The 27147-nt window shown below is 51.9% G+C and overlaps 1 protein-coding gene across 2 annotated transcripts in view; it reads right to left on the bottom strand.

Moving 5' to 3' along the window:
* Positions 1–26836, bottom strand: part of Tbc1d22b (TBC1 domain family member 22B) — a 53016-nt gene extending 26180 nt beyond the window's left edge. Inside the window, exons 1-8 of one of the 2 annotated variants that reach the window (XM_021633461.2) lie at positions 26624–26836; positions 11478–11534; positions 11032–11055; positions 7409–7716; positions 5239–5418; positions 4367–4437; positions 3125–3253; positions 1176–1241 (exon numbers count right to left, since the gene is read on the bottom strand). In XM_021633461.2, coding sequence (XP_021489136.1) covers positions 1176–1241; positions 3125–3253; positions 4367–4437; positions 5239–5418; positions 7409–7716; positions 11032–11055; positions 11478–11534; positions 26624–26679 — 891 coding nt within the window. In that variant the 5' untranslated portion in view covers positions 26680–26836. The remainder of the gene's footprint in view (positions 1–1175; positions 1242–3124; positions 3254–4366; positions 4438–5238; positions 5419–7408; positions 7717–11031; positions 11056–11477; positions 11535–26623) is intronic. The other variant, XM_021633463.2, reaches the window with a different exon arrangement.
* Positions 26837–27147: the final 311 nt, after the last annotated feature.

Below are 27147 nucleotides of genomic sequence, written 5' to 3'. Positions count from 1 at the left end.
AGAGTACACTTCCATTTCTGCACGTTGCTCCACTAGTCGGAGACACCCGTTAAGCTGTTGGTCACAACCCTAGGATGAGAGCTGGCACACGGGAGCCAAAGGCACAGACATGAGCACGGCAGGGTGGAAGGAGGAGGAAGCAGGGCTAGCCTTCAGAGACCGGATGGGGGAACAAGGCAATGCGTTTTCAACTTCCTTTGTGCTGCACCTTATAGTGTTTCAACCCTATGATGTTGAAAGTTACAATCCATGTGCAAATGGATTTATGTGCAAATGGAATTATGAATATTATCCACAGCCACAGAAGTTATCCTTCCAACCATCCCTCTCTACTGCAGGAAGAACGGAAAGCCTGTTTCAAAAGCGCTGACGCTCCACGTCCTGACTGCAGCAGCAAAGGAAGCTGCTGGTGTCACGAGCGACTGTCCCCACTTGAGTCAAGCCAAAGGGGACAGGCAGGAGGGCTCAGTGGGTGAAGGAACCTGCTGACAAGACTGAAGACCAGGACCAGCACAGTGAAAGAGAAAACCAACCCATCAGTGTTCCTCCCACCTACACACACACACACACACACACACACACACACACACACACACATGCTGCGCCCTCCACAACATTCGTACATACATAATGTAATAAAAACATTTCAATGAAAGGATTCCTGACACTGAATTAAACCAGACACAAAATGACAAAACCCGTGTAATTCTATTTATCTGATGTATTTGGAGTGGCCACAGCCATAGACGAAAGGTAGAACGGTGGCGGCAGGGAAGGGGTTACTATTTAATGCATACTGGATTAAGTGGGGGAAAAGGGAGACTGTCTGGAGACAGATGAAGGGGTGACCAGGGAACTCAAACGCATGCAACGCCCCTGAGCTAGAAACTGTTCATTATCCAGTGCTCACTGAAAAGGGGAACAACATGGCAAATTCATGCTATGTATATTTTATCACAATTAGAAAAAGAGTCACCATTCCACCTTAAAAAGAACAAACCCAGCAACAGGAACTTTATAAGATTCTTCCTGCCTCAGGCCTTGGGGCAGAGCACGACTTGGTCCCCAGGCCTGCTACAAAGGATGAGGGTGGAAGAAGTACTCTGGTCCCAAAGTGCCACCCGTGGACATGGGGCACCCCCGCAGAAGGACCAGACAGTAAGGGATCCGCTCACCTCCTGGACGAGCGGCTGCTGGAACAACGGAATGAGAGGGTTCGTCCTTGGAATGTCAATGTGAATCTGAAAAACAGAAGCCACAGTCCACACATGAACACCAGTGGGTAAGGTGTCGGGAGTCCCAGGAGCACTCAGCGCTCAGCTTTAAGAGGACAGAGAGCCCAGCCACAGCCGCCTAGGAGGACTGTGCTCCCATGTTGGCCGCAGCTCAGAGAGGAAGCACCCCACATACGCCACTCAGCCAGCACAGGCATCGCCCCTGGGGCCTCCCAGGGCTCCTCTGGCTCTCAAGCTGGATTCCCCCGGGAAGGCACTGTTCACCAGATACGGTCAGTGTGCTCCCCTCTCTCAGGATCTCACTCAGTCACAGTTCCTAAGAGTCTGCTGTGGTGGTGCAGGCTTGTGTTCCCAGGACCCAAGAGGCTAAGGCCAGGCTGGGCTACACTCCAAGTTCAAGGCCAGCCTAGGCAACACAATGAAATTCTCTTTAAAGAGAGAGAGAGAGAGAGAGAGAGAGAGAGAGAGAGAGAGAGAGAGAGAAAGAGAGAAAGAAAAAAGAAAGAAGCCAGCTAGGGGTGGTTAATAGTAATTACAGCATTCCTGTAACCCCAGTACTGGGGAGACAGAGGCAGGCTAGCCTGGTCTGCGGCCTGAGCTAAAGGCCAGGCAGTGACACACAGTGAGACAATGTCTATACAGCAAACGAACCCCACAAATATTGCTAAATTCAAAGGCTGCTGTTAGAAATGTGCTAGCGCAGAGCACCAGGACAGGAAGTGCTCGCGACGTCAGGGAGCGGAAGGGCCAGCGTGGCCTGCAGTAACCAGAGCTGCGGCTCTCACTTCTGCTACAAGAGGCCACTGTAGTTAGCACTGGCTCTGAGGCCTCTCCAATGCCCAGGCTAACTTCCTAAAGCCAGCGTCCCCACCAGGAGAGGCCTCTGCATTCTGGGGCAGTCACAGCAGCCGTCCACTGCCCACCTGGGCAGCCCCACCTCCCCGTGATGCTCCCTGCAGGCAGGCCTGCAGGCCTGAGGCTCTCTGCAGGCAATGGGCGCCGAATGGGCACACGGCACTCTCAGGCACACGCTGATGTCACAGGGGACCGACCACTTCCTAGCTTTCTGCCTTTGCTGTGGGTCCCACTGCCCTTAATCCTCACAGGATGGCCTGTGGCCAACAGCACTTCTCTTAACAGGGAGCGTGCTAGAAGAATAGGCCTCACCTCCTCCTGCACCTACTGGTAATCCAAGGTGTGTGTGTGTGTGTTGTGCGTGCATGTGTGCACGCGTGTACTCCAGTACATGTGTGTGGGTACATGTATGTACAGCGTGTGCAGTGTGTACATGTGTGTAGTGTGTACACATGTATGTGCTGAGTGTGTGTATGCATGGATACGTGTATACGTGTGTGTACACTTGTGTATGTGTGTGGTGATTTGTACACACACGAAAGGTGAGAAGCAGCACCACTGACCAGTGCTAAAAGCCATACCTACACGAGGTCATGGGTAGCACACACCTATAACCCCAGCAGTCAGGAAACTGAGGCAAGTTCAGTCAGCCTGAGTTACAGAGTAAGACTGTCTCAGAAGCAAACAAACAAAGAAACAAAGAAATTCAGGGGCCGGCTCAGCAGCTAAGAGTGCAGCTGCTCTTCCTGAAGACCTGAGTTTGGTTTTCAGAGTCACATCACATAGCTCAGAACCGCCTCTCCCTCCAGCTCCAAGGAGCCGACACCCTCTTCTGGCTCCCACAGGTACCTGAACTCACATGCACACACCTGTGCACGCGCACACGCACACCCCTATGGTGACTACTATTTATTTAAATGCTAAGTCACAGCTGCTGAGTGAGAAGGCGGGTCTCAACAGGATCCCCGACTGTGCCCGGGGCCCCGGGAGCCCTGCGGATGCTCAGAGCGCACAGGCGGGGCATGGGCACACACCTGTCGGTAGGTGTCCTGGTGGTGCTCCTCATTGCGAGAGTCGTAGTACTGCTGGATGAAGCCGAAGTACTCCTCCCGCTTCCGCTGCAGCGTCAGCTTCCGCCGCTCGGTGTTTGCCGGGAGGTAGCCCTAAGGGTGACAGTGGCCGTCAGAGGGTGCAGGGTGCCAGGAACTGAAGAGCATGCCGAGGACAGGGCCCTTCCGGTTCGGGCCACCCGACGCTTGCCCTCTTCAGGACGGTGGACTGCGGACAGGCAGAAGTCGCGGGGCGGCCTTCCCTGCTTGCCTCTGGTTTGTCCCACACCCTTCACAGCCTGCTGTGGGGCTCTCAGAGCTGGCACCAGCAAGCAGTGAGTGGAGGTCAGCAGGAGGGACCCCAGCCACAGCCTCCAAGGGAAGGACAAGGACCCGGCAGCTTCCGTGACACAGAATTACACACTCTTCTCCAGTGTGGCATGGGAGCCTCAGCTCCCGGGCTGAACGGGGTCTGTGATTTAGCAGCCTGTAACCAGGCTGGCGGCCTGGACGCCACTCTTGTTCCTAAGTCTCCTGTTCCCTTTCCACTTGCCAAACTCATTCTGAGCCACCTCTGACCTTGCCGGGAGTGGCAGCGGCACTGAGAGCACCGCTGTAAGGACAGGGGCGGGGCCATTGACAAGAGGCCTTCCTCTCCCTTCCTCTCCAAGGCGTTTATGGAGGCCCTCCACGGTGGGTGCCTGAGGACAGGCTCGTGGGGTGTGCACAGAACACCTGGCCCCATTCGGGCAAACAGGCCTTTGAGAGGCCTGACTAAGCGAGTGAACGGACTTCAGACTTCGAAACCAACCATTCCAAAGCAGGGGCTGGTGGCACCTGCTGTGGGGCAGGGAGGCCAGCCTGGCTTCCGGGAGGCCCTGGGACTGACTCTTCACAGCTGGGGAGGAGTCTGGTGCTTGCTCAAAGCCAGTGCTGGGACCCTCCTGTCCTGCTAGATCCCTCGTCATAGTTACCAAAGCGACACTGGGACCACAGGGGCCAGCTCCAGTGATTCGCCACATAGGGCTGTGGAAATACACTCACCTGAAGGCGTGGGAATACACTCTCAAGGATGTGTCTCTGCACACATCCCCACAGCTGGGCCAGGCCACAGGACTAGAGAAGTCTATGGCACAAGACCAACAAGCCCACACCAACGTTGGCAGGCAGAGGGCTGTGTGAGGTCCACGCCTCTCTGCACAGGGGGGCGGGGGGGAGATGACTCACCGACAGGAGTCTCCAGGTCACTGGTCGGACTTCCCGGGGCACGCCTGGCCAGCTCCACTTCCTCAGCTCATCTACACACAGGAAACAGACTCACTGAATCAGTCCCACAAACGTCCCAAGCCAACCTTGGCCGGGTGCCTCCTGCCACCAAATAAGATCACAGCGCCATCACTTGCTGAGCCAAGCTGGGAGAGGCTCCTCACCACAGTCCTGATCAACAGGGTGCCAATGGCACCTCAGCAGCCATCTGTTCAGAGAAGGCGTGCGTGTGTGTGTGTAATCATGGTCTAGCTGTCTTGAGAGGCATACGCCATAGTTTGTTAGGCTAGAGTCCATCATTGTGTGCCTTCCAGCTCCTGAGAGACCAGGACACTCCCTCAGGCAGTAAAGCCATCAGACTGCCTGTGTTTCTCTGCCTTCTAAAACCTGACAGGACAATTGGTCTTAGACATTAATCTTGCATACCTTGTACAGCTTGCAAATGTCACTGTATCCTGGCAACTACCACTGTATTCTTCCTGTCAGCCATGATTGTGCTCTGTTTCTGCTAAGCGCATAAAAAGTGTGACTGCCTGCAATAAACTTGCCACAGCATTGGTCTTGCTGTGCTCCCTCCAACCTGAACTGGCCAAGATTCATTTCTCACGGGCCACTTCAGGTCACCTTGGCCTGGTAAGTAAGCGCTGGCGCGTGCAGGTGTGCACTTCTGTGAGAACCCCTGGAAGAGGCAGAGACAGTGCTGGAATAGGTGCCCCATGGTCAGCAGGCCCCCAATGCCAGCCCGGCCCAGAAGCTGCTGGAGTAAAAGGAGGAAGTGCAGACGCTTCCAGCCACCACAGCGCCTACCCTGCCCGGGGCTCTGAGGGACTCACCTAAGTCGGTGTTGTGGCTGGAGAGCAGCTGGCGGAACTTTTCCAGGCGGGTTTTCTCCCGGACTGTCATTGGAGGGGCCCCAGAAGCATTCTGGTCTGAGATGCGGGCGACAAGGGGGATGATGGGCCGGAGAGGGAGAGACTGCTGTTTGTGGAGGGGGTTCCTCAGGCACGTGTCACCTGAAGGGATGTGAAAGGGAGGGAGAACTGCATGGGAAGAGCATGGACCTGACATTCAGGGTCTGCTCAGGCTGGGTGGCATGGTGCCTTCTCCACAGCTGGGCCTGTGGCTCCCCAAAGCTCCAGCTGAGGGGAGTGAGAGGAGGCAGCCCAGGAGGGCTCTGTTCCCAGGCAGAGGAGGGACTGCACATGGACCACAGAGGACAACTGTGGCCAACTGACTGTCCAGATGCTGCCATGACGTCTAAGAACGTGTGTGTGACGCCAGGGAAGAGGAAACTTCCTGACTTAACCGGCATCTCCTCAGCGCCTCTTGCTGAGTGTGGTGGCCATACGGCCTAACGCAGAAAATGTGAAAGGCTAAAGTGCTGACCCTGCAGAGGCCACAGCTGCTCTCACGCCCAGGCAACTGTGGCCTGTACTTGGCCCACTGGGAGCCCTTTGAGGCGGGCAGGAAGCTCTGGCTTCAGGCAACCCAGTGATGAACAGCTGGTTCCTCTGGGCCCCACATCCACATTCCCCACTCAAATGAGCGGCTTTGAATTCTGCTAGGCCACCACGGAAGCAACAGGAGCTGAGCTCTGCATTCTGCTATGGACAGTCTAAATCAGCTGGGGGGGGGAGGTCCCAACACAGGACAAGTACTTGCTACATAGAGCGGCCATTTCAGCAGCATCTCTCTTGGGATGACCCCTTATGACCCTTATGACCCCTGCTAAGAATGTAGGACTACTTTGCAGAAGGACAAACAGCCTGAGGAAGCAGAGGGGATGTCTAGGGGCTGTCTGACTCCTACACCCTTGGTAATTAACTGCCACAAAGAAAACTGTTTCAGAAACTGCCCTCTTAGGGCCAGGTCACATTCTTCAAACCTGGGTCCTACAATGAAAATATTCAACACTGAACAGGGATGAGCCAGCACTGCAGAAGCTTGAGACAGCTGCCACAGGCACCTGGCTGCCATGCCCACGGTGACACTGGGGCCTAACGCGCAACGCTCAGACAGGATCAACTGTTCACAGGCAGAGGTACACAGAGGGACCCTCCAGAGGAGAACATGCGGGGGAGGGGGGGCTACACGGGGCAGCCTGCAGGGATCACGGCTGGGGCCTTCCTGTCACTAGGAACCTCAGCCATAGCCACCTGGCCAATCAATGCTGAATGCCTGTCTCAGACTGGCACTGTGGGTTCAAGCTGGGCCCTGTCTCAGCAAAGGCAAATGACAGAATTTCCATGAAGACCCTAAAGCCAAACTGAGGTCTGAGGCTATGAAAGGAACTCTCAGAGCCTGAGGTAGGACACGCTCTGGGGCTCTAACATCCTCTGTCCCATGATGCCTTTTTAACTGTAACAGGATGAGGGCCCTTCCCTGCTCAGCTCAGGAGCCGGCTAATTTCCATAAAGCCCTGTGGAGCAACAAAGCACAGCAGTGGGGCCTTAGAAACATACGCACAAAGTCCCCAGACATCTAAAGCCACCACCATCGCCAACAGCAACTGAGGCCGATTCCCAAACCAAACAGGTCACTCCTCACAGCCCACTCGACCTGATGGGCAGGCTGAGCTCAGGGGACTATGACCTGGCCCTTTGGCACACACTGTTTGCATCACAGAAACAGGAAAAAGGCCTCCTCAGGTGGCCAGCCAGGTGAAACATTTGTGAATTCATTCATTGACACCTTGCGAAACATTTAGTCAGTATCTGTAAACCTGCCTGGGCCTAGAGCAATGTGAAAAAACAAAGCACGAAAGCTGTGGATGGCACTTCGGGGCAGGAAGAGGCGGGGAGGAGGGCAGGGAAGGTTTGTGTGCCAGGAAGCGAAGACCCAGCCGGAAGCCTTCTTGCTGCTGGCAGACCTCTAGCTTGAGCTTTTTAGATTTTTTTTTTTTTTTAATTGAGCCATGGAAGATGTGAGCAGGAACTTAAGGGAACTCTTCTCTAGCTGCTCTCCACTGAGAGGCTGGGGAAACGGGGGGCGGGATGGACTCACTGGAGTTTCGGGACAGCTGAGCATCGCTGCTGGACTTTATGACCTTGTAGCTGGCAGGGACATCCGAAGTTGTGGACTGGGACCGTTCTGGTTTTACCCTCAGCTTGCTGTGGTTTTCCAGGACCTGGGCTGCGGTTGCCAGAGCCACTTTGGAATTCAGAGTTTGGAAAGGAGGGGAGGAAAAGTCCTCCTCCTCATCGTCGCCAATGTCCCAAGCGTCACTGGTATTCCGGGCAAACTCATGGAAACTAGAGGCCTTCTTGTTCTTCAGAGGAACTGAGTTGACTTTTGACCGTTCTTTGATGAAGCTTCAAGAAAGGAGACAGCTTTACCAAGCAGAGTGACACACCTGATCACCTTCGTTAGCAACTGTCATACGATAACTTAACTAACTCCCCCACACGCTAGGACGTTTCAGAGAAAACCAGCCAGAGCCCCTGCTCCCTCACCTGGCATACCGGGTGAGCAGGTCAGCAGCGCTCCAAATGCCCTTTATTTCCCAGCGCGGTCACACTCACGAAACCACCTGACTTGTCTGAGCTAAGAGAAGTGAGGCAGCCGTGCCAAGCTGGGCGCTGCCCCGCGGCCCCGCCTGGTCACTGTGAGCTGCCAGGTTCCAGGCGGTAGGGCCTCCCTCTGCTCCAGTCACTGAGTAACGTGGTGGATGACTGTCCCCCGCCACTGCCCACCCCGCTTGGGACACACAGGAGCTGTGGGATCCCCTGGGGTGTCGAGGTCGAGTCCTCGGGCCAACGAAAGAGCAGAGTGCAAGCTGCGGGCGGGGCCGCGTTCACTGTCCACACATGTGGCAGTGAGTCTCGAAGCCAAAAGGCTTCTCTTCTCACCCTGCCACCTGGAGAAAGGTGCCCGAGCGTGGGGCTACTCTGGGCCTCCCCCTCCCCTTTTAAAACACAGTCAACCTCGGGCTTCAAAGGGGAAAGCAGCCGTGTGAACGTCCACAGCCCATGGAAACTGGACCATGGTGGGGTAAAAACCTCACTAAAGCCCTCCACTCGGCCACTGAGCAGCAAGGCCCCTCTACACAGCAGGGACAGCTGGGCCAGAGGAGCTGGAGCCCCCATTTCTCTCTCTCTCTCAAGACAGATTTTTCTCTGTGTAGTCTTGGCTGTCCTAGAACTCACTCTGAAGACCAGGCTGGCCTTAAATTCAGAAATCCACCTGCCTCTGCCTCCTGAGAGCACCACTACCCGATTAGAGACCCCATTTCTTTTTCTTTCTTTCTTTTTTTTCTTTGTTTTTGTTTTTTTGACACAGGGTTTCTCTGTGTAGGCTTGACTGTCCTAAAGCTAGCTCTGTAGACCAGGCTGGCCTTGAACTCACAGTGATCTACCTGCCTCTGCCTTCCTGAACGCTAGAATTAAAGGCGTGTGCTACTAAGCCCAGCTTAGAACCCTCATTTCTGAGGTATTCTTCCCAGGGTATCCAATACCTCTGACTTCCTCGGGCACCTGTACTCATGAGCACACACCACCACATACATGCATACATACATACAGACAGACAGACACACAATTTCAGAAATAAGTAATAAACCGTTGGGGCTGGATGGATGGCTCACTGCTTAAGAGCACTCAGTGCTCCCGCAGTCCCTAGCATCCACATGGTGGCTTACGACCATCTGTGACTCCAGTTCCAGGGACTCTGTTGCCCTCTTCTGGCCTCCTCAGCCACCAGGCACCAAAAAATTCAGTGCACATATACATATAAGTGGAGGCAAACACTTAAGACACACAAGAAAATAAATATTTAGAAAAATGAATAAATTAAAAAAAGAAAGTCAGTCAGTCCAGATGGCCCTAAAAATTCTCAAAAACAAAACAAATGATACATTTGAGTGAAACTTGGCAAAGGACGTTTTGAAAAGGAGCGGCCATGGGCTATACTGTTCGGAACACAAAAGAACCCTCATCTTACAGTCTGACAACACTGCCCTGCATCACGCAACAGGTGCTCTGCGCGGAGCTGCTGACATAAGGCCCATACACAGAATTATATGAGGGAACTGTCTGGTAGTGGCTGGTGTAAAGCCAGCAGGAAACGCAGGGACATCCACACAAACGCAGGCCCCCGAGCCTGCGGCTGCCACCTGGGGTGGGGCCTGCCGCACGGTGTCAGTTAGGACACAGGCCACCTAGAAGGCCGTCACGCCGGTGCTGGCTGAGGTGGCTGCTCAGCAACGACACTGGTTTTATTTGAGCTATAAAAATTATTGCAGGTGATATTGCCACTAATTGTAATAACGTAGCAAATTGGAGTCACTATCCATGGACAGGAGGTGACTTAGTGTGCTCACGAAGTTCAGATAGTTAGAGACCGGATGGAGAAGCTTCTGTTATGATGGAGATTAACCACGTGGTAAATAATGATGGTCTAGAGCTGAGCAGAGAAAACATCCAAACAAAGGTACTAAGACAAGGGCGATAAATATTTTACGGCAACAATGTGGGGCTATAAAACTGTCTGGTGCTGCCCTCATGGTGCCCCATGTTCAAGACCGTTAACGCCGAGCCAGCACAGGCGTGAGCAAGAAAAGCCATCAATCAGAGCCCAATCATTCTGATTTGTGGGGCCGGCTAACAGCGTGACTCTGTGGCGTGGCCAGGAAGAGAGAGAACAAAACTATTAACGTTCGCTCCGCAGTCTGGGACACGGCCATATTCCCGAAGCTCTGCCCTCAAGATAGAACAAGGAGACGATGACGGGCAGAGTAAGGAGAATGGGCAGGATATGAGGAACACGGGCATGTGAGCCCCGCCTACAGAATGTGTGCACGGGGAATCTGCGTGTTAGCTACATGGCTCTCAGGCAATTATCAACCTGCCCTGGGAGACTGGATGCTTTTCTACAGCAACACTCAGTTGCGATGCTGTCAGCCCATCGGGCGGACACCTCTAGTCTCCAGCCTGTCCCTGGGGGCTACAGCCATTGGCCACAGTCCAGGGCATTTCACCTCACTACCAAGTTCAAAAGGAAGCAGGGGGCAGGTGAAGGGCTGCTAAAAGGGCCTCCTTTATAGGATTCACTCACTTCAGTCACACTGTCTGTCTGTCTGTCTGTCTGTCTGTCTCATTAAAAAAGAGCTCCCACGGGGCTGCAGAGATGGCTCGGCTGAGAGCGATCACTGCTCTTGCAGATGACCTGAGTTTACCCATGTCGGGTAGCTTAGCACTGCCTGCAACTTCATAGGTCCTGGGGACCCAACACCCTCTTCTGGCCTAAGTGGACACACACACAATTAAAAATAAGATTTAAAAAAAAAAGTGCCAGGCACAGCACCTGTAATCCTAGAACTCAGGAGGCAGAGGTAGCTGGATCACTGTGAGTTTGAGGCCTGGTCTACAAAGCAAGTCCAGCCAAGGCTACACAGAGAAACCCTGTCTAAAAAAAAAAAAAAAAGCAGTTGGGGAAGCCCTGAGAGGGCCTGTAGCGGCTTCTGCTCCTCCTGCTGCGTCTGGACCCTGGTGTCACAGCTGCTATGGCTGGACTGCTGGATACTCTGATGAGGACTGGACTTGCCCCTAGGAACCCGATGCCTCTAATCAGCAGGAAGCAGTCTAAGGAAGCCTCTATCCCTGTCCCCTCCAACCTTCATTTTCACTTACCTAGTGTTGGGAAGTTGGAAGGAACTGGGGAAGAGAAGAGTAGTAAATATAGGAACCAAATAAAGTACCAAAAATTATGGCTACAGACCTGACTTTAGCTCCCAGCACCCACATGGTGGCTCACAATTGCCCGCAACCCCAGTTCCAGGACACCCAAGGCTCTGTGATGAACCCACACAGGGCATACACATACATTCAGGCAAACACACATTCACACAAAGTTTAAAAAAAAAAAATGTGTTGCATGCCTTGAAAATTCCAGCACTCAGGAGGCAGAGGGAGGTAGAGCTCTGTGAGTTCAAAGCCAGCCTGGTCTATACAGTGAGAATCTTCATAGTGAGAAGATTGTTCCTGGTCCACCCAGGACAGAAAAGCAGCTGAGAAGGCCAGTCACTCAGCAAAGCAGAGGAGACAAAGCTGTGTAAAGGGACAAGGTCTTGACTTACTTTTTGGTGAGCCGAGGATCCAGAGGAGGATGCTGAGCTCCGTACACAGGCTGAATGCTGGAAGCAGGGAGACACAGGGTTAGTGAGGAAGCTAAGCGTGCCCCGAGAGCATGGTGTGACTGGGGGAAGAAGCCTGCTCCAGGAGTGACACCTGACCAGTCCAGGAGACAGTGGCCTACCAAGTCAAACAACCAAGGCAGCGTGCGAGACCACAGGCTTCAGAGCCTGTGAGGGCAGAGTCCTAGTGTCATCGCCAGATACCAAGGTGAATATGCAACAGTTAGTGGATTCCTCTGAGGCTGCCTTTTCACTGTAAAATGAGGGTACTGAAGACAGCAAAGCACGGATGACTTCCCTGAGCACTTCTGTTGGATGACTTCCTGGAAAGATGTGAACGAACATCTCTTCTCCTCAGAAGGGACACCACCAATGAACCAGGGAAACCATCCCTCCCAAGTCCAGCTTGGAGACCCAGTGAGTTGGATGGCATTACTCCCAGAAGCACAGCCACTCAGAGACCACTGCTTCCCTGAAAGCCATGCCGACAAGAACCACCCCTGAAAGCTGCGCTCCTAGAGCGCTCTGCACAGCTGGCAGGCAGCTCCACTGGAGACAGCTCCCTTTCCTGGGGACGGCTTACTGTTTTTATAAGAGTGGGAGGGACTAGAGACTCCTGCAACTTTCTTACCTTTGGAGAGTTTGTAAGTTGGGTACCTCCGGCATTTACATCTGCAGGAAGCCCATACAGCAGGTTCTATAAAAATCTGCTTAAATCTGTTAAAAACCTCCTTTTCATGAACTCCAGTTTCACTAAAAATTATCTTTAAAAATTAAAAAAATAAACCAAGCCAGGTGCAGTGGTGCATGCCTGTAATCCCAGTACTGAGGAAGGCAGAGGCAGGCATATTGCTGTGAGTTCGAGGCCAGCCTGGTCTACAAATCGAGTCCAGACAGCCAAGGGCTACTCAGAGAAACCCTGTCTCAAAAACAAACAAACCGACCAACCAATATGGCCTCCAGGAAGAATGAGCTATGTATAACCTAAGACCCAGTATATTCACTACAAAATACCTATCTTTGAAAATAAAGCTGTTGACCAGGTGTGGTGGCGCACACCTTTAATTCCAGTACTCAGGAGGCAGAGGCAGGTGGATCTCTGTGAGTTCAAAGTCAGCCTGATTTACATACAGGCCAGCCAGAGCTACATAGAGACATATAGAGACCCTGTTTCTTTTTATGTGCACGGGCGTTTGGCCTGCATCTATGTCTGTACCACTTGTGTGCCCGGTGCCCGAGGCAGCCAGAGATGAGCATCTGAAACAGAGATGATCCTCTGAAACTGCACTTACAGACAGCTGTGACTGCCACGGAGGTGCTGGGAACTGCTGAGCCATCTCTGTAGCCCTCTCCCCCGCAAATACCTGCCTTAACGAAAGTACAGAGGCATGTGGAGCAGGAGGTACACCTAAAACTATCACCACGGTTCCTCTGAATCCCGGGAGAAACTCCTCGAGATAAACAGTAACATGCTCACAGAGCATGACACACCGGTGGCACTGGGAAACGAGCCTGTGGGCAGCCATGTGAGTCCATCTCTAAGCATCTGAGCAAAAGCCAAGTGAGCAGAGTGGACACTCCATCTTTCCGTTTGCATGTCACCCACAGCTTTAATCCCAGCACTTGGGAGGTGGAGGCAGAGGCAGGGGGATCTCTGCGAATCTGAGCCCAGCCAGTCTACACAGTGAGTTCCAGGCTAGTCGGGGACACACAGTGAGACCCCGTCTAGAACAGAAGAGGAATGGTTAGCAGAAAAGGGTGTGGCTCTCTGTGGAGGGGAAGGGGCAGCGAACAAACAAGGAACATGGGGGCGGGGCATCTGGGGAATGATTATCCATCAAGCCATCACGCCACACATTTGTGGCTCCTGTGTTTTTCTGTGGGGTAATATGTAACAATAAAGATGATCTGAGGTTGTCAGGATGGCTCAGAGGGGAAAGGCACTTGCTGTCAAGCCTGAAGATCTGAGTTCAATCCCAGGACCCACAGGATGAAAGGCTAGCCAAGCCCTGTAAGCTGTCCTCTGACCTCTACACGTTTATCATGATATGCACACACTCACACATATACATATATACAACAAATAAATAATCCTAATTAAGAAAAGAGTTATAAATACAATCACTAGAATACATACAATTTTCAAACTAGGGCTGGAGAGATGGCTCAAAGGTTAAGAGCACTGTCTGCTCTTCTAGGTCCTGAGTTCAATTCCCAGTAACCACATAGCAGCTCACCAATCTATAATGAGATCTGCTGCCCTCTTCTGGCATGCAGGCACACAGGCAGACAGTATACATAATAAATAAATCTTTAAATTTTTCCTAATTATCAGATTACATAAATGTAGGCACAGTATACATAGTGTGAATTTTTATTTTATTTATTTTTGTTTTTTGAGACAGGGTGTCTCTGTGTAGCCTTGGCTGTCCTGGAACTCACTCTGTAGACCACACTGGTCTCAAACTCACAGCGATCCACCTGCCTCTGCCTCCCAAGTGCTAAGTGTAGGTGCCACCACAGTCCAGGGGAAAAATTATTTCATAAAATTGAAAAGCAAACAAAGGCCAAATGGTAATTATTCCAATAAATATAAATGACCTGAACTGACTTTTAAAAAAACAAAACAAAAAAAAGCCAAAAACAAATGCCAGGTGTAGTGGTGCACACCTGTAATCCCAGAACTCTGGGAGGCAGAGGCAGGCGGATTGCTGTGAGTTTGAAGCCAGCCTGGTCTCCAAAGAGTTGAGGGCAGCCAAGGCTACACAGAGAAACCATGTCTCAAAAAAGAAAATTCTCTATCAGCGGGAGCTAGTTCAATAAATTACATGTATCTTAAAGGAAAGAGTGTTCTGTCCCCACTGACATGAAATAAATGCCAATTTAGCTGCACACGAGGCTAGATTATTCGGTGTTCTCTAGAGGAACAAAACTTGGAGAACGAATCTACATATAAAGAAAGAGGGTTTATTAGAATGGCACACAGGCTGTGGTCCATAACCCAACAACGGCGGTCTACCAAAAGAAGTCCAAGAACCCAGCAGGTATTCAGTCCATGAGTCTGGATGTCTCTGTGGTCCGAAGAATGCCTCAGAATCACAAAGAAGGAGTCCCTAAGGCCAGTGAAGGGATGGACTCACCAGAGACCGCAAAAGCAAGCAGGCAAAGGCAACAAGCTCCCCTGTCCTTTATTTAGGCTTCCAGAAGGTGTGACCCAGAGCAGAGGGGGGAATTCCCAGATTAGAAGTGGGTCTTCCCTAATTCTCCACAGAGAAACCTCAAAAGGCTGAGAAACACTCAGAGCAATGTTCAGCATCCTTAGCCACCAGGGAAATGCAAATCAAACAACTCTGAGATTCCACATTACACCTGTCAGAATGGTTAAGATGAATAACACAAGTGACAGCCCATGCTGGTGAGGATGCGGAGCAAGAGGCACGCTCCTCCATTGCTGGTGGGAGTGCAAACGTGTGTGGTCACTATGGAAATCAATATGGAGGTTCCTCAGAAAATTGGGACTAGATCTACCTCAAGACCCAGCTATACCACTCTTGGGCATATACCCAAAGGGCACTCCACTCTACCACAGGGACACTTGTTCGACTGAGTTCGTAGCTGCTTTATTCATAACAGTCAGAAACTAAAAACAAACCAGATGTCCCTCAACCGATAATGGGTAAAGAAACACGGTCTATTTACACGATGGAATATTATGCAGCTGTTGGAAAAATGACATCATGTGATCCACAGGTAAATGGATGAAACTAGAAAAATCCATCCTGAGCAAGGCAACCCAGACCCAGAAAGACAAACGCGGTACGTGCGCACTTCTGAGTGGATGTTGGCTGTTAAAGACCACTCCACAGACCAGGGAAGATGAGCAAGAGGGGCTTCAAGGGAAACACTCTGGGGTTGGGTGGGGATGAGAAAAGATGGATCAGGTGGAGAAGGAAGAGATGGAGGGTGAGAGCACGGGGACAGACGGGCATCTCGGGATGATGTGGAAATCTAGGACAGTGGAAACTTCCTGGAGCCTCTGACAGTAACTGCAGGGAGACTCCTAGTAATGGAGGGTACAGAGCCTGACCACGCCGTCTTCAGTTCCTGGGCAGTGCTCCCAGTGGTGGGCGGGGACACCCCAGCCCCTCACCTGTCCTGCCTGAAAGATGTGCTGGGGCAATGGTGGCTCAGAGCTTGGGAGAGTGACCAACCAATGACTGGTCTAACATGAGGCCCAAGCCAGGAGACAGAGCGCATGCCTGACACTGCCTGGATGGCCAGGACTGAGAAGCTGGACAGCCCAGAGACCGAGGTGGAACCAAACATGACTGACCACAGAATCAAATGAGCAGGGCTCACAGAGACTGAAGTGGCAATCACGGGTCCTCATTAGGTCCACTGCATGTATGCTGTGGTTGTTTGTGGGGCTCCTAACAGTGTTCGTGGGGGGGGGTATCTCTGACTCTTTTGCTTGCTCTTGGGACCCTCTTTCTCCTAGTGGGTTGCCTCATCCAGCCTTGATATGGCGGCTTGTGACTGACCTTATTGCACCTTGTTATGCTGTGCTCAGCTGATATCACTGGGAGGCCTGCTTATTTCTAAAAGGAAGTGGAGAAGCAATGGATGGGAGGCGGGGAAGAGTGGGAGAGGGGAGGCTACACAGGGGCCGCACTGTATGAGAGAAGGAGTTTAAAAGAGGAGAAGGAGGGTCTTCCCACTTCAAATGAGTCAACTAAAAAAAAAAAAAAATCAGCCAGGCAGTGGTGCTGGCACACACATTTAATCCTGGCACTCAGGAGGCAGAGGGGGATCTCTGAGTTTGAGGGCAGCCTGGTCTCTACAGAGTGAGCTCCAGGATGGCCAGGACTACACAGAGAAACTTTTTTCTTAAAAGGAAGAGAGAGACAGAGAGAGACAGAGACAGAGAAGAAAGAGCGAGCGAATGAACAAAAGAGAGAAAGAGAGAGAGAGAAGGAAGGGCATCCCTCGCAGGTGTACCAGAAGAACAGCATCACAGATGCAGCCCGGTAAGCATAATGACTCCACATATTTTGCAAAAAAAAAAAAAAAAAAAAAAAGTATTAGAACTGAAATGTGTTCGTTGTATCCTATGATTGGGGTGCACCAGGGGCAGAGCTTTGGTAGAGAGGCTGCAGAGTGGGACAGGCCTCAGGGAGCACGCCTGCTCTCCCTTCAAATGGCGTGCCTTTTTGACTTAGCGGTATCTAGACCTCTAAACAATACAAACTACACAATCCTGAGAGGGCCGGGAGGGTCTACACAGCTCCTGGTGGGCAGGAGCAGGCTGGGGGCAGGGCTGCTCACACAAGAACTCAGCCCAGCACACACTGCCAAGTGACCCTGGCTGGCTGGCTTCCTCCCTCCCATGTTTATAGTTTAACCTTCACCCAATGTTTAGAAAACAGAACGGGGAAGCTGGGCGCGGTGGCGCAGACCTGTGATCCCAGTACTCAGGGAGGCAGAGGCAGGTGGATTGCTGTGAGTTGGAGGTGAGCCTGGTATACAAAGTGAGTCCAGGACAGCCAGACCTACACAGAAAAACCCTGTCTCGAAACAACAACAAAACAAGCGAACAAACAAAAAATCAGAATGAGTTTACCAAGTTTTCTTTTCAGAGTTTTTATTCATGTGTCTGCATGTGTGCCTGTGTGAGCACACATGCGCCACCCACACGCAGTGTCCTCCTCTGGGCCTGGAGTTAGTGCGGGTGCTGGGGACTGAGCCCAGGTGCTGCTTAAGAGCACTGATCCATCTTTCCAGCCACCTTTCCAGTCCCCAAGTTCACCCAGCATTTTGTTTCTTATGACAGGAAATCTGTAAGATACTTTCAAATAAGAATGTAGGCCAGTCAATCACTTTCACATGCTATCACTCTTTTTACAGTCGCGTATCAGATGTTGGATATCGTTATGACATTTTCAAACAAAGTGTCCACACTTGTTCCTTCCTGGAGTGCAGAGGGAATCTTCTCCCCTGCCAGCCTGAGTTCTGGACATTTTGGGCTTTTCAGCTGTAAGGATGCCAACTCCCTAAAGATTTCCGGAAGATTACTGACTGATTCATTCCACACACAGACGCACTACCCCTGACACGCCACGCTTCTGCGCTCCCAGCTTTTCCTAGGCAGGAAAAGGACAGGGAAAAGCCAAGAGGTACCGGAGAGAACAGGGAGAATCTGGCTCACAGAGAGAGAGGAGGCGTGCACGAAAACAAAAATTAAAGCAGCCATGGGGCCACAGGTTTGCATTTAGCATTTTCAGGTCCACTCATTCCGGGGTTTGAGGTCTCAAGTCCAAAGCCCTCTGTAGCCAACGATTAAACGCTACCAGGCAGGAGGATCCTACCAAGCCAGTCAGGTTAGTTGACTGGATAAAAAAGTAAGACCCCCAAATCCTCTCTGAGGAAAGGCAGGCCAGATCATATGGACCTGCAGGCCAGAGGCCATTGACTACTGAGGAAGAGGCTCTCCCGCTCGCAGGAGACTGTTTTTCATGTTGGCCGATGTGCTGGCGCAGCCAGAAAGGCTGAGATAAATGATGGACCTGGGCAGCAGAGGCATCGGAGCCCAAGCTGAATTTATTAGCATGTTCTTGAACTAGACCATGATGTATTTGAACCAGGGACACTTTGTATAATAAATCAGTTTGCTGAACCTCGATAAAGACAGGTGGGGAGTTATAAAAGGAGAAGAAACCAAGATTATCACAGGGGCTGGATGACGAGAGACTACAAAAGCAGGAGGGCAAAGGTGCCCATTTACTGACTTTATAATTCACCTATGAGAAGCCAGAGCTACGGCTCAGTGCTTAAGAGTGCTGGCTGCTCTTCCAGAGGGCATGGGTTCAGTTCCCAGCACCAACACCATGGCTCAAAACTCCATTTCCAGAAGACGTGATACCCTTTTCTGTCCCAGACATACATACAAAATAACTCAATACTTTTTAGAATACTTCACTTACAAGCCTGTGCCAACCAGGCCCCTGGAGAACCCCACACTCAGTGCTAAAAAAAAAGCTGGTTCGTTCAGCCCTTAAACAGGCATTTGCCGTGTGGGCGGGCGGGCGGGGGGTGGGGGGAAGAGGACCGCACACCCACATCTGTAATTCTGGAACTTGGGAGGCTGAGGCTAGCCCTGGCAATATGGAGTATACCAGACCAGCCTAGACTACAGTATGAGATTCTACAAAAAAATAAATAAATAAAAGCATCTCGTCACCATTTTCGGACAACAGGGAAAGTGCAAGGACAAAGTAACAAACCTCCATGAAGCAACAGGTGTGGTCTCACAGGAGCACATTTCCGGCCCCCAGAACACAGACCCTTAGGGAGACCACGGATTTGTCACAGTTCTTCCCTGCCACTCCCTCCCTCCGCCAGCCACGCCTGGGGCACCCTTCGGGCCACGTCCACTCTTCCTTCCTTGGTTACTTTTGTGCACTGGTGGACAGTGTGCGCCTGTAAGCGCAGGTGCCGGGGCCCAGGGTGGAGGTCAGGGACAGCTTTTGGGAGGCACATCTTCCGCTGAGGTTCTAGGGTCCAAACACACCTGGGCTGTCAGGTCTGTGGGAGCGTGCTCACTCGCCCTAGTTAATGTCTATCTGTCCTTCCTCCTCCTCCTCCTCTTTTTCCTTGCGATGCTGGGGAGATCAGGCGCTTCAGCCCCCAGAGGCAAGCACCCTGACACTGAGCTCCAGGCCCAACCCAGTGGATCCCTCCACACCTGGCTGTTCCCACCCAGCCCCACGCCCACTTCATCTGATTCCAAACGTGACATATGCTTGGTGGAAAAACCGGAACGCCGGGCAGCTGTTGTCTTCAGCAGAGGAAGCAGCAGTGCTGAGCAGAGTCCCGGCTCCTGGAGAGCTGAGCTCGCTGTCTGGGCTCCCTCACGGCACACCACCAGCAGGTGCGTCCCACCCCGTGGGGTGGTCAGAACTCCAGAGGCCTGGGCTCTGCCTCCGCTGGCTCTGCGCTGGTACACCTGAAAGCCACCGACTAAGTTGCGGCCCAGACAGCACCAGGCATGCGCTGAGCAGAGAGCAGGCGACCAAGGGTCTAGCCTCTGCCATGCCAGAGAAGGCAAACGCACAGAAAAGCGTTGCTAACAACAGCGGGAAAGCCTTGATGGGAAAAGCCAGCAGGGGGCTGGTGCTGATGTGAAGCCGAGCAAACACGGAGCAAGCACCGGAACAGGAGTGTCCCGCTTTAAACGCCAAGAACTCTGGCAATGGGACTCTGTTCACATGGGTGCTCTGTGGAAGTCTTCCAGACCCCGAGGCTCGATGCTTCAGCAATAATTCAGTACCTCCGAGTCACTTAATTTATCAGCAAAAGCATTTCCAAGCCAAAAATGGGATATGATAGACCTGGCCAGGCAAAACTGCAGCCACCATGCTGGTCTACTCTCAGATTCCTAAGACCAATGGAGAGTGACCACATGACAGGGAGAGATTTTAGTTAAAATACGCGGTGACCATGTACTTCAAGACTGGCCATTTTTCTCAACTTTTTTTTTCAGTGTAGGCGACAGAGCCCAGTGCTGGCCAGACTACTCCATCCCAAGCTTCTCAATAACAACTTTCCCCCCTTATCTCACACAGTACACTGTCCTTGAACTCCTGATCCTCCTGCACAGACTCTAAGATTCCGGACAGCGGGGGCCAGCACCGAAGCATCTTTTAATATTAGTACCTCACCTTCAGCATGAATAATGCCTCCCGTGACTTTTTTTTGAGACACACTGGCACAGAGTTATCTCCCATTCCACATGGAGTGAAGGATAGTCTTGAACTTCTGACCACCCGACCTCACCTCCCCCAGGCTGTGATTACAAGCGTGCACCACCATGACCCCACATGGTTTTATATGGTGCTGGGAACCGAACCGAGGGCTTCTTCACGGATATGCCCCAAGAACTCCCCAACTGAGCCCTCTCCCTGGCCCTCCTTGCCTTAAATAGCAAGCACTGGGGGCTGGAGGGACGGTGCAGTTCATAAGAGCGCTGGCTGCTCTTCCAGAGGACCTGGTTCAACTCCCGGCACCCCCACCGCAGCTCACAGCTGTCTGTAGCTCCAGTTCCGGAGGATCCAGTGCCCTCCTCTGGCCTCCAAGGCACTGCATGCACGTGGCACACAGACAAGTGTGCAGGAGAAACACCCACACAGAGAAGAAAAGAACTAGTACGATCTCAAAGAAATTACTAACAAGCTTTCGCTTAGAAGAAGAAGCCCTTGCAGCAGGCCTGGAAAGACGAGCGGGGAGTGAAGGGCTCGCACTTGTCCCTCCGAGATCTTCCCGGACAAGTGTCCACACTCCCTGGACTGCAGAGCTGCTCCGGCAACAGCCAGGGCTGGGGGAACAGGGAGCACGGACAGGAAGAGCACTGGAGCAAGGAGTCTGCCCTGTGGCCTAGGGAAAGTCGCCGCCCCGGCTGGCCTCACTTTTCCTATCCAAGGGGGTCTTAGCCTGGAGTTCTGGCCTTCAGCAAGTTTGCCACTCTCCACTGCTCACCTGGTCAGCGATTCACTACTTTCAAAAGACAACGCAGAAGAGCCCACGTTCCGCACCAGCCCTCACATCTGCTCCGAGGACCGTCCTGCCTGGTGAGCCGGAGCTAAGTGTGAATGCAACGCTCGGCTTCAGCATCGGTCCAAACCTCAAGGCTCACTCAAGCCAAGCAGTCCAGAGATAAGGAAATCAAGAGTGGCGGAGCTCAGTATTTTGTCGTATAACATGGCACGTTTTTTTATTACTGTGTGTGCACATGTGTGTGCATGTGCGTGTTCGTGTTCGTGTGTAGGCCGAGGACAACTTGGGGAGTCAGTTTTCTCCTTCTACCATGTAGGTCCTGGGGACTGAGCTCAGGCCCTCAGGCGTGGTGGTAGGCACCTTTACCCCCGAGCCTGCTCCCTGGCTTCTCTGAAGCTCAGCGCTTGGGGGTGAGCCTCCCCCCTCCTCCTCACGCTCAATGATCTGCAGCGTCTGGAGCATCTCCGCTCAGCTGTCCTTTCCCACTCTCTCCCTGGCTCAGACCTCGCCACCTTGCTCACTGTGAACACGGTGGCCGCCTAACCTGCCTTGCACACCTGTCCTCACAGGGTTTGGGGCGGCGCTGCGAGGCTTGGCAGTATATGGTACATGTGAGAAAAGTGTTTGTCCCTGTATCTGGTCACCTTCCCGGATAAAAGTGGTGGTGTTGGGGGTGGGGGTGGGGGAATGCCTACAGCCACTGAAGACTCAGGACCAAGTCACCCACTTTCTTGGGTTGGCTACAGTGGGTTTCCCTGGTGCCGGGACTGACCCTTGACCTCAAGGTCTCAGACAAGCGTTCTACCACTGAGCCACATACCCAGCCCTCTTTCTAGGTTTTTGTTTTGTTCTCTGAGACAGGTCACCTAGCTGCAAAGTGCCAGAACTGGGGTTTTAGCCCAGGCAATCAGGTCACGGAGCCTGCTTTCTGTAACACGGGTCTCTTCTGGAATGATGGTGCAGGCGGCTTATCTACCTGCACATCAACACAGTGACCTAAACTGGGCATGATGGCACAGGCCCTAATCCCAGCACTCGGGGGCAAAGGACTTCTGTGATTTTTTTTTTTGTTCTGTTTTATTTTGTTTTTCAAGACAGGGTTTCTCTGTGTAGCCTTGGCTGTCTTGGAGCTAGCTCCGTAGACCAGGCTGGCCTCGAACTCACAGAGATCTGCCTACCTCTGCCTCCCGAGTACCAGGATTAAAGTTGTGTGCCACCTTTTTGGATCTCAGTGAATTAAGGCCACCCTGGTCTACACAGGGAATTCCAGGCCAAACACAGCTATATAATAAGGCACTGTCTAAAATTAAATAAATGTCTTGAATCGGGGACTGGAGAGGAGGCTCAGTGGTTGAGAGCACTGGCTCTTCCTGCAGAGGACCTGGGTTCAGCTCTCAGCAGCCACATGGTAGCTCCCAATCATCTGCAGCTTCAGGTTATCTAAGGGGTCAGCTGCCCTCTTCTGACTTCTACAAACACAGGGTTCACTAACATTCATGCATACAAAACACTCACAAATATAAAATAAAAACAAAGAACTCTTTTTTAAAGTGTTCTGAAATTAGTGCTGCTGGAGAAACAGAAACATCTACCTTCGGGCGGATCCACTACACACTGCGGAGCCTTGTGTTTGAGGGTGACTTTGGGGCTGGAATGGTGGCTCCCCAGTTAAGAGCATACTTCTTGCAGAACCCCGAGTTTGGGTCCCAGCACCCACGTGACAGCTCACAGCCTTTCAGAATCCAGTTCCGGGGCATCCACACCGCTCTTATGACTTGTGCCTCCAGCACCAGGTGTGCATGCGGTGTGCAGGAATACACGCAGGCAAAACGCTCGAACACTTAAAAAGAAGCCAGGCCTGGTGGCGCACACCTTCAACCCAGCCCTTAGGGAGCAGAAGCAGATGGATCTCTAGGAGTTTGAGACCAGCCTGGTCTACCTAGTGAGGTCCAGACCAACGAAGGGTACTGAGTGAGACCCCACCTCAAGAAACAAACTGCAGGGCAGTGGTGGTGCACGCCGGTGATCCCAGCGCTCAGGAGGCAGAAGCAGGCAGGTCTCTGTGAGTTCGAGGCCAGCCTGGTCTACAGAGCTAGCTCTAGGACAGCCAGGGCTACACACAGAAACCCTGTCTCAAAACAAATAAACAAATATTTTTTAAAAAACAAATTAATTAAATCTAGAAAAATTAAAGAATGAATTTTATATTTTATATCTCAATAACTTTCTTTTAAAGAAAGAAGAAGAACGCTCTGGGTTAGAGAAAGGCTCAGCGATTGAGAGCACTCTTATTTGACCGGGGATCTGCTCCCGGCCACATGGCCACAAGGTATCTAACTCCAGTCCCGGAGGATCTGATGACCTCTTCTGGCTTCAGTGGACACCAGGGACACAAGTGATGCATAGACTTCCATGCAGAGCAAACACTTACATGCAGCAAAATTATTTTTAAAAATATTTAAAGAGGCAGGCATAGTGAGGGGCCTGGGGAAGCAGGTGCGGGCAGATCTCTGTGAGGTCATGGTCAGCCCTGGTCTACATAGTAAGTTCCTGGACAGCCAGGACTACTCAGTGAGACAAACAAACACACAAAATTTAAGGAGTGCCTTGGTTTTTATTTCTTTTTCTTATTTATTTATTTATTTGTTTGTTTGTTTATTTATATATGAAAACTCTACCCGCATGTACACCTGCATGCCAGAAGAGGGCACCAGATCTCATTATAATGGTTGTGAGCTACCATGTGATTGCTGGGAATTTATTCCAGGACCTCCGGAAGAGCAGTCAGTGCTCTTAACTGGCTGAGCCACCTCTCGAGCCACCTCTCCAGCCCCCTTTGGTTCTTTTGTTTGTTTGTCTGTTTGTTTCTTAGCTTGGGCTGTTCTAACAAAATTCCTGCTTATCACTAAAGTCACTCCAGCAGGATCAAAGAAACCCTCCACTGCTTGGGTTTTCTCACCTTTCAAACCACAAAGAAGAGCAAAGTAGCTTTCCTTCTACCCTGCTGAGGATCTGCCCACCCCCAAAAAACATGCTCACTCTTCTGCCTGCCCAGGAGAAAGTCTCTCTTCTCCAGACACAAAAGAGTTCAGATGGAAAAGCTCTGTTCTGGAACCAAAGCACCTTCTATGGAAACGGCCACCAACCTTCCCCACAGCCCCAAGCTCTGGGGCTCTCTGCCAAGCATGCATGGGGACCACACTTCCCTCACCAGGCAAGGTATGGCTCCTGGTTTATGGATCATGGCAACATTTTTATGCCTCGATAATAAACAAGACAAACAACTAGTACTGGGGAACTGAGAAACAGCCTTTTAAACGCCTGCCTGCTAGAATGATAACAACATACAATTAATAGTGACTATTTATGGAGCAAGTACAGTGTACTAAATAAACACTGTCCTAGGTTCTTTACAAACAGGGCATTTCTACCAGGCACGTGGCGCACGGCTGTAATACCAGCACTTGGGAGGCAGAGGCACGCAGATCTCTGTGAGTTCGAGGCCAGCCTGGTCTAAAAAGTGAGTCCAGGACAGCCAAGGCTACACAGAGAAACCCTGTCTCAAAATAAATAAATAGCAGATAGGGTATTTCATTTAGCCTTCACAGTAACCTTGAGGGATTCGGGTTTTTTATTCTTCATTTCATAGATTAGTAAACCGAAGCTTAGACAGTCAATCACACAAGAGAATCTAAATAACAATCATCATCATCGTTTGGACTCCAAAATTCTTGCCTCTACTGCTCTGTTTCAATATGAAAAAGAAAGCCAGGGATTTGAAGAAACAAAAGATTCTCCCTACCTAGCAAAAGTAATGCTTTTGGGCCATCAAGATGGTTCAGCAGGTGAAGGAGCTTATTGCCAAGCCAGAGGACCTGAGCTCGATCACTGAGACCCACAGGGTGGAAGCAGAGAACCGGCTTCCACAAACTGCCCTCTGACCTCCACATGAGCACTGTGGCATGCACACATGCGTACATATAAACACACGATAAATGACAGACACATATAATTATCTGAAGTAGCATTTTTAAAAAGTTGACTTCCTATAGTCCAGTAGAAGAAATAACAAAGACAAAAGAGCATTAACGCGCCACCTCTGGCAGACCAGAGGCACAAAGAGCATCTGTCTCCCACTGTCCTCATCACTGCTTCCTGATGGGAACATTCTCCCACTGATTATTATCTCAGGATATCAAAATGTAATGATCGCTCCATAGCGAACTCCCAGAGAGGAGCAGTTGACACAGCTGGAGAGCTCACTCAAGCAGGAAGGAAAAGAAATCCGTGGCAGGAAATGAAGCTTATCTAAAACCACAGAGCTGTACGATGTGTGAGCACCATAACCCCACAGCAGTTTAGTCCAGAGCTACCTTCGCCTCCCCTGGTAGTGCATTAATATGCATCGCTAAAATCTGGTTCCTAAATTCTCCCCACGTGTCTAAAAGCATCTTAGGTAAGGTACACAGCCAATACTGCCTCTCATTTCTCTTTGCTTGAAGAAAGGGTGGGGTGGGGGCTGTAGCTTAGTGGTAGAGTATTTGCCTTGAGAAGAAGAGAGGGAGAGAGAGGGAAAGAGGGAGGAAGGAAGGCAGGAAGGGAAAGAAGAAGGCCACTAAGAGAGAGAGGTCATGGGTCAAAGGATTATATATGGACAAAAAAATTTACAAGCAAATCAATAAGGAGAGACACAACTTCTAACACAAAGCAGCCTGTGGCTGGCAGAAATCTTAAATTCAGTAATGAACACATACTCCTTTCACTCTTCAGGACGCCTCAAAACAAACTGAACCAGTAAACCAAACGCAAACTGACAGACAATTGTTCAGTGTGTCAACACAGGAGAAAGAAAAACTAAGAGAATAAGTTGCCTGGGAGGCCTGCTCGCCAACAAAACCGAGGAATAAACGAATTTAATGCATCTACACAAAAAGAACATTACTTCTCGGGGAGAAGAGGTTACATTGGCTTGCACAATTAGCAAATGCTGTGGTCAGCCTGTAATAATTTCTAACGAGAAAGGGCCAACTCAAGACAAAGTAAGGGTCAGGCTTGAGAATTCCCCTCACTTTCCCTGCTCACAGCCCTGCCCCAGGCTCTCCCACCAGAACCCCCGGGGAGTCCAAAAGGAAACCGGCAACCTGCCGGGCTGGAGCCCAAGGCCAAGAGCCACCCTCGTGCAATCAGATGCCCGTGTTGTTAGGGACCCCTAAGGAGTTCCGCAGAAAGTGGAAAGCGGTCTGCAGGTGGTCCTCCAAGGCCAGGCTGGCAGCGGCAAGTCGCCCAACTCCACTGCCCCTCACACCGGGTCCCCGGACACCTCCCGGCTGAGGCTCCCCGCCCCCAGACCCAAGCTGCACCCCACACCCAAGCTGGCCAGGCTCCTCTGATTGACAGCTGCCCCAGGCTGGGCCACCCCGACACCGGCCCCCCCGGCCTCCGGGGCGCCCCCGGCCCGCTCCAGGCCCGCCGGATTCCGGGATGAGGATCTGGAAGGCTTCGGGTCCAATCCCCCACTCCCCTCAGCGTCCTGGGCTCACCTCCCCGGCAGCTTGGCGCTCCTCTTCCAGAACTGTTTGCTGTTCTCGGCGGCCATCGCTCCGGCCCGGGGGAAGGCCTGGTCGGTGGGTCACGGGGGCGCCCCGCGACAGGCCCCCGGGACCCCGCAATCTGAGGGCCAGCCCAGGCCGCTTCCCCGCCGCCGGTCACCCGCTCCCAGCTCCTGGGGGCGCCATCTTGGATGTGGGCACTCCCCCCCGCCGCCCAGCGCCGTTGCCATTGGTGGGCTGCGCAAGCCGGTGGACGGACGGACCAATGAGGACCCGGGATCCTGGGGGCCGCTGAAGCCCCGGGGCAACGTCAGGGGCTGGGCACACAGGTGGGCCGGGGAGGCGGAGCTTAGATGGGCAGGAAGGCGGGGCTGAAAGTTCCTACTCAGTGGAGGCAGAGAACCAGGTTAAAAAAAGAAAGAAAGAAAAGAAAAGAAAGAGAGCTCCTGGGAAGAAGGAGATGAGACCATGCCTTTGATGGGCTGAGGTTCTGGGTCTCACTTGCAGGGCGAAGG

This window comes from Meriones unguiculatus, chromosome 16 (genome assembly GCF_030254825.1).
Source record: "Meriones unguiculatus strain TT.TT164.6M chromosome 16, Bangor_MerUng_6.1, whole genome shotgun sequence".
In the NCBI taxonomy this organism is placed as follows: Eukaryota; Metazoa; Chordata; class Mammalia; order Rodentia; family Muridae; genus Meriones; species Meriones unguiculatus.
Note: the sequence above shows the minus strand (reverse complement) of the source record. Positions and strands in the feature narration are given on the sequence as shown.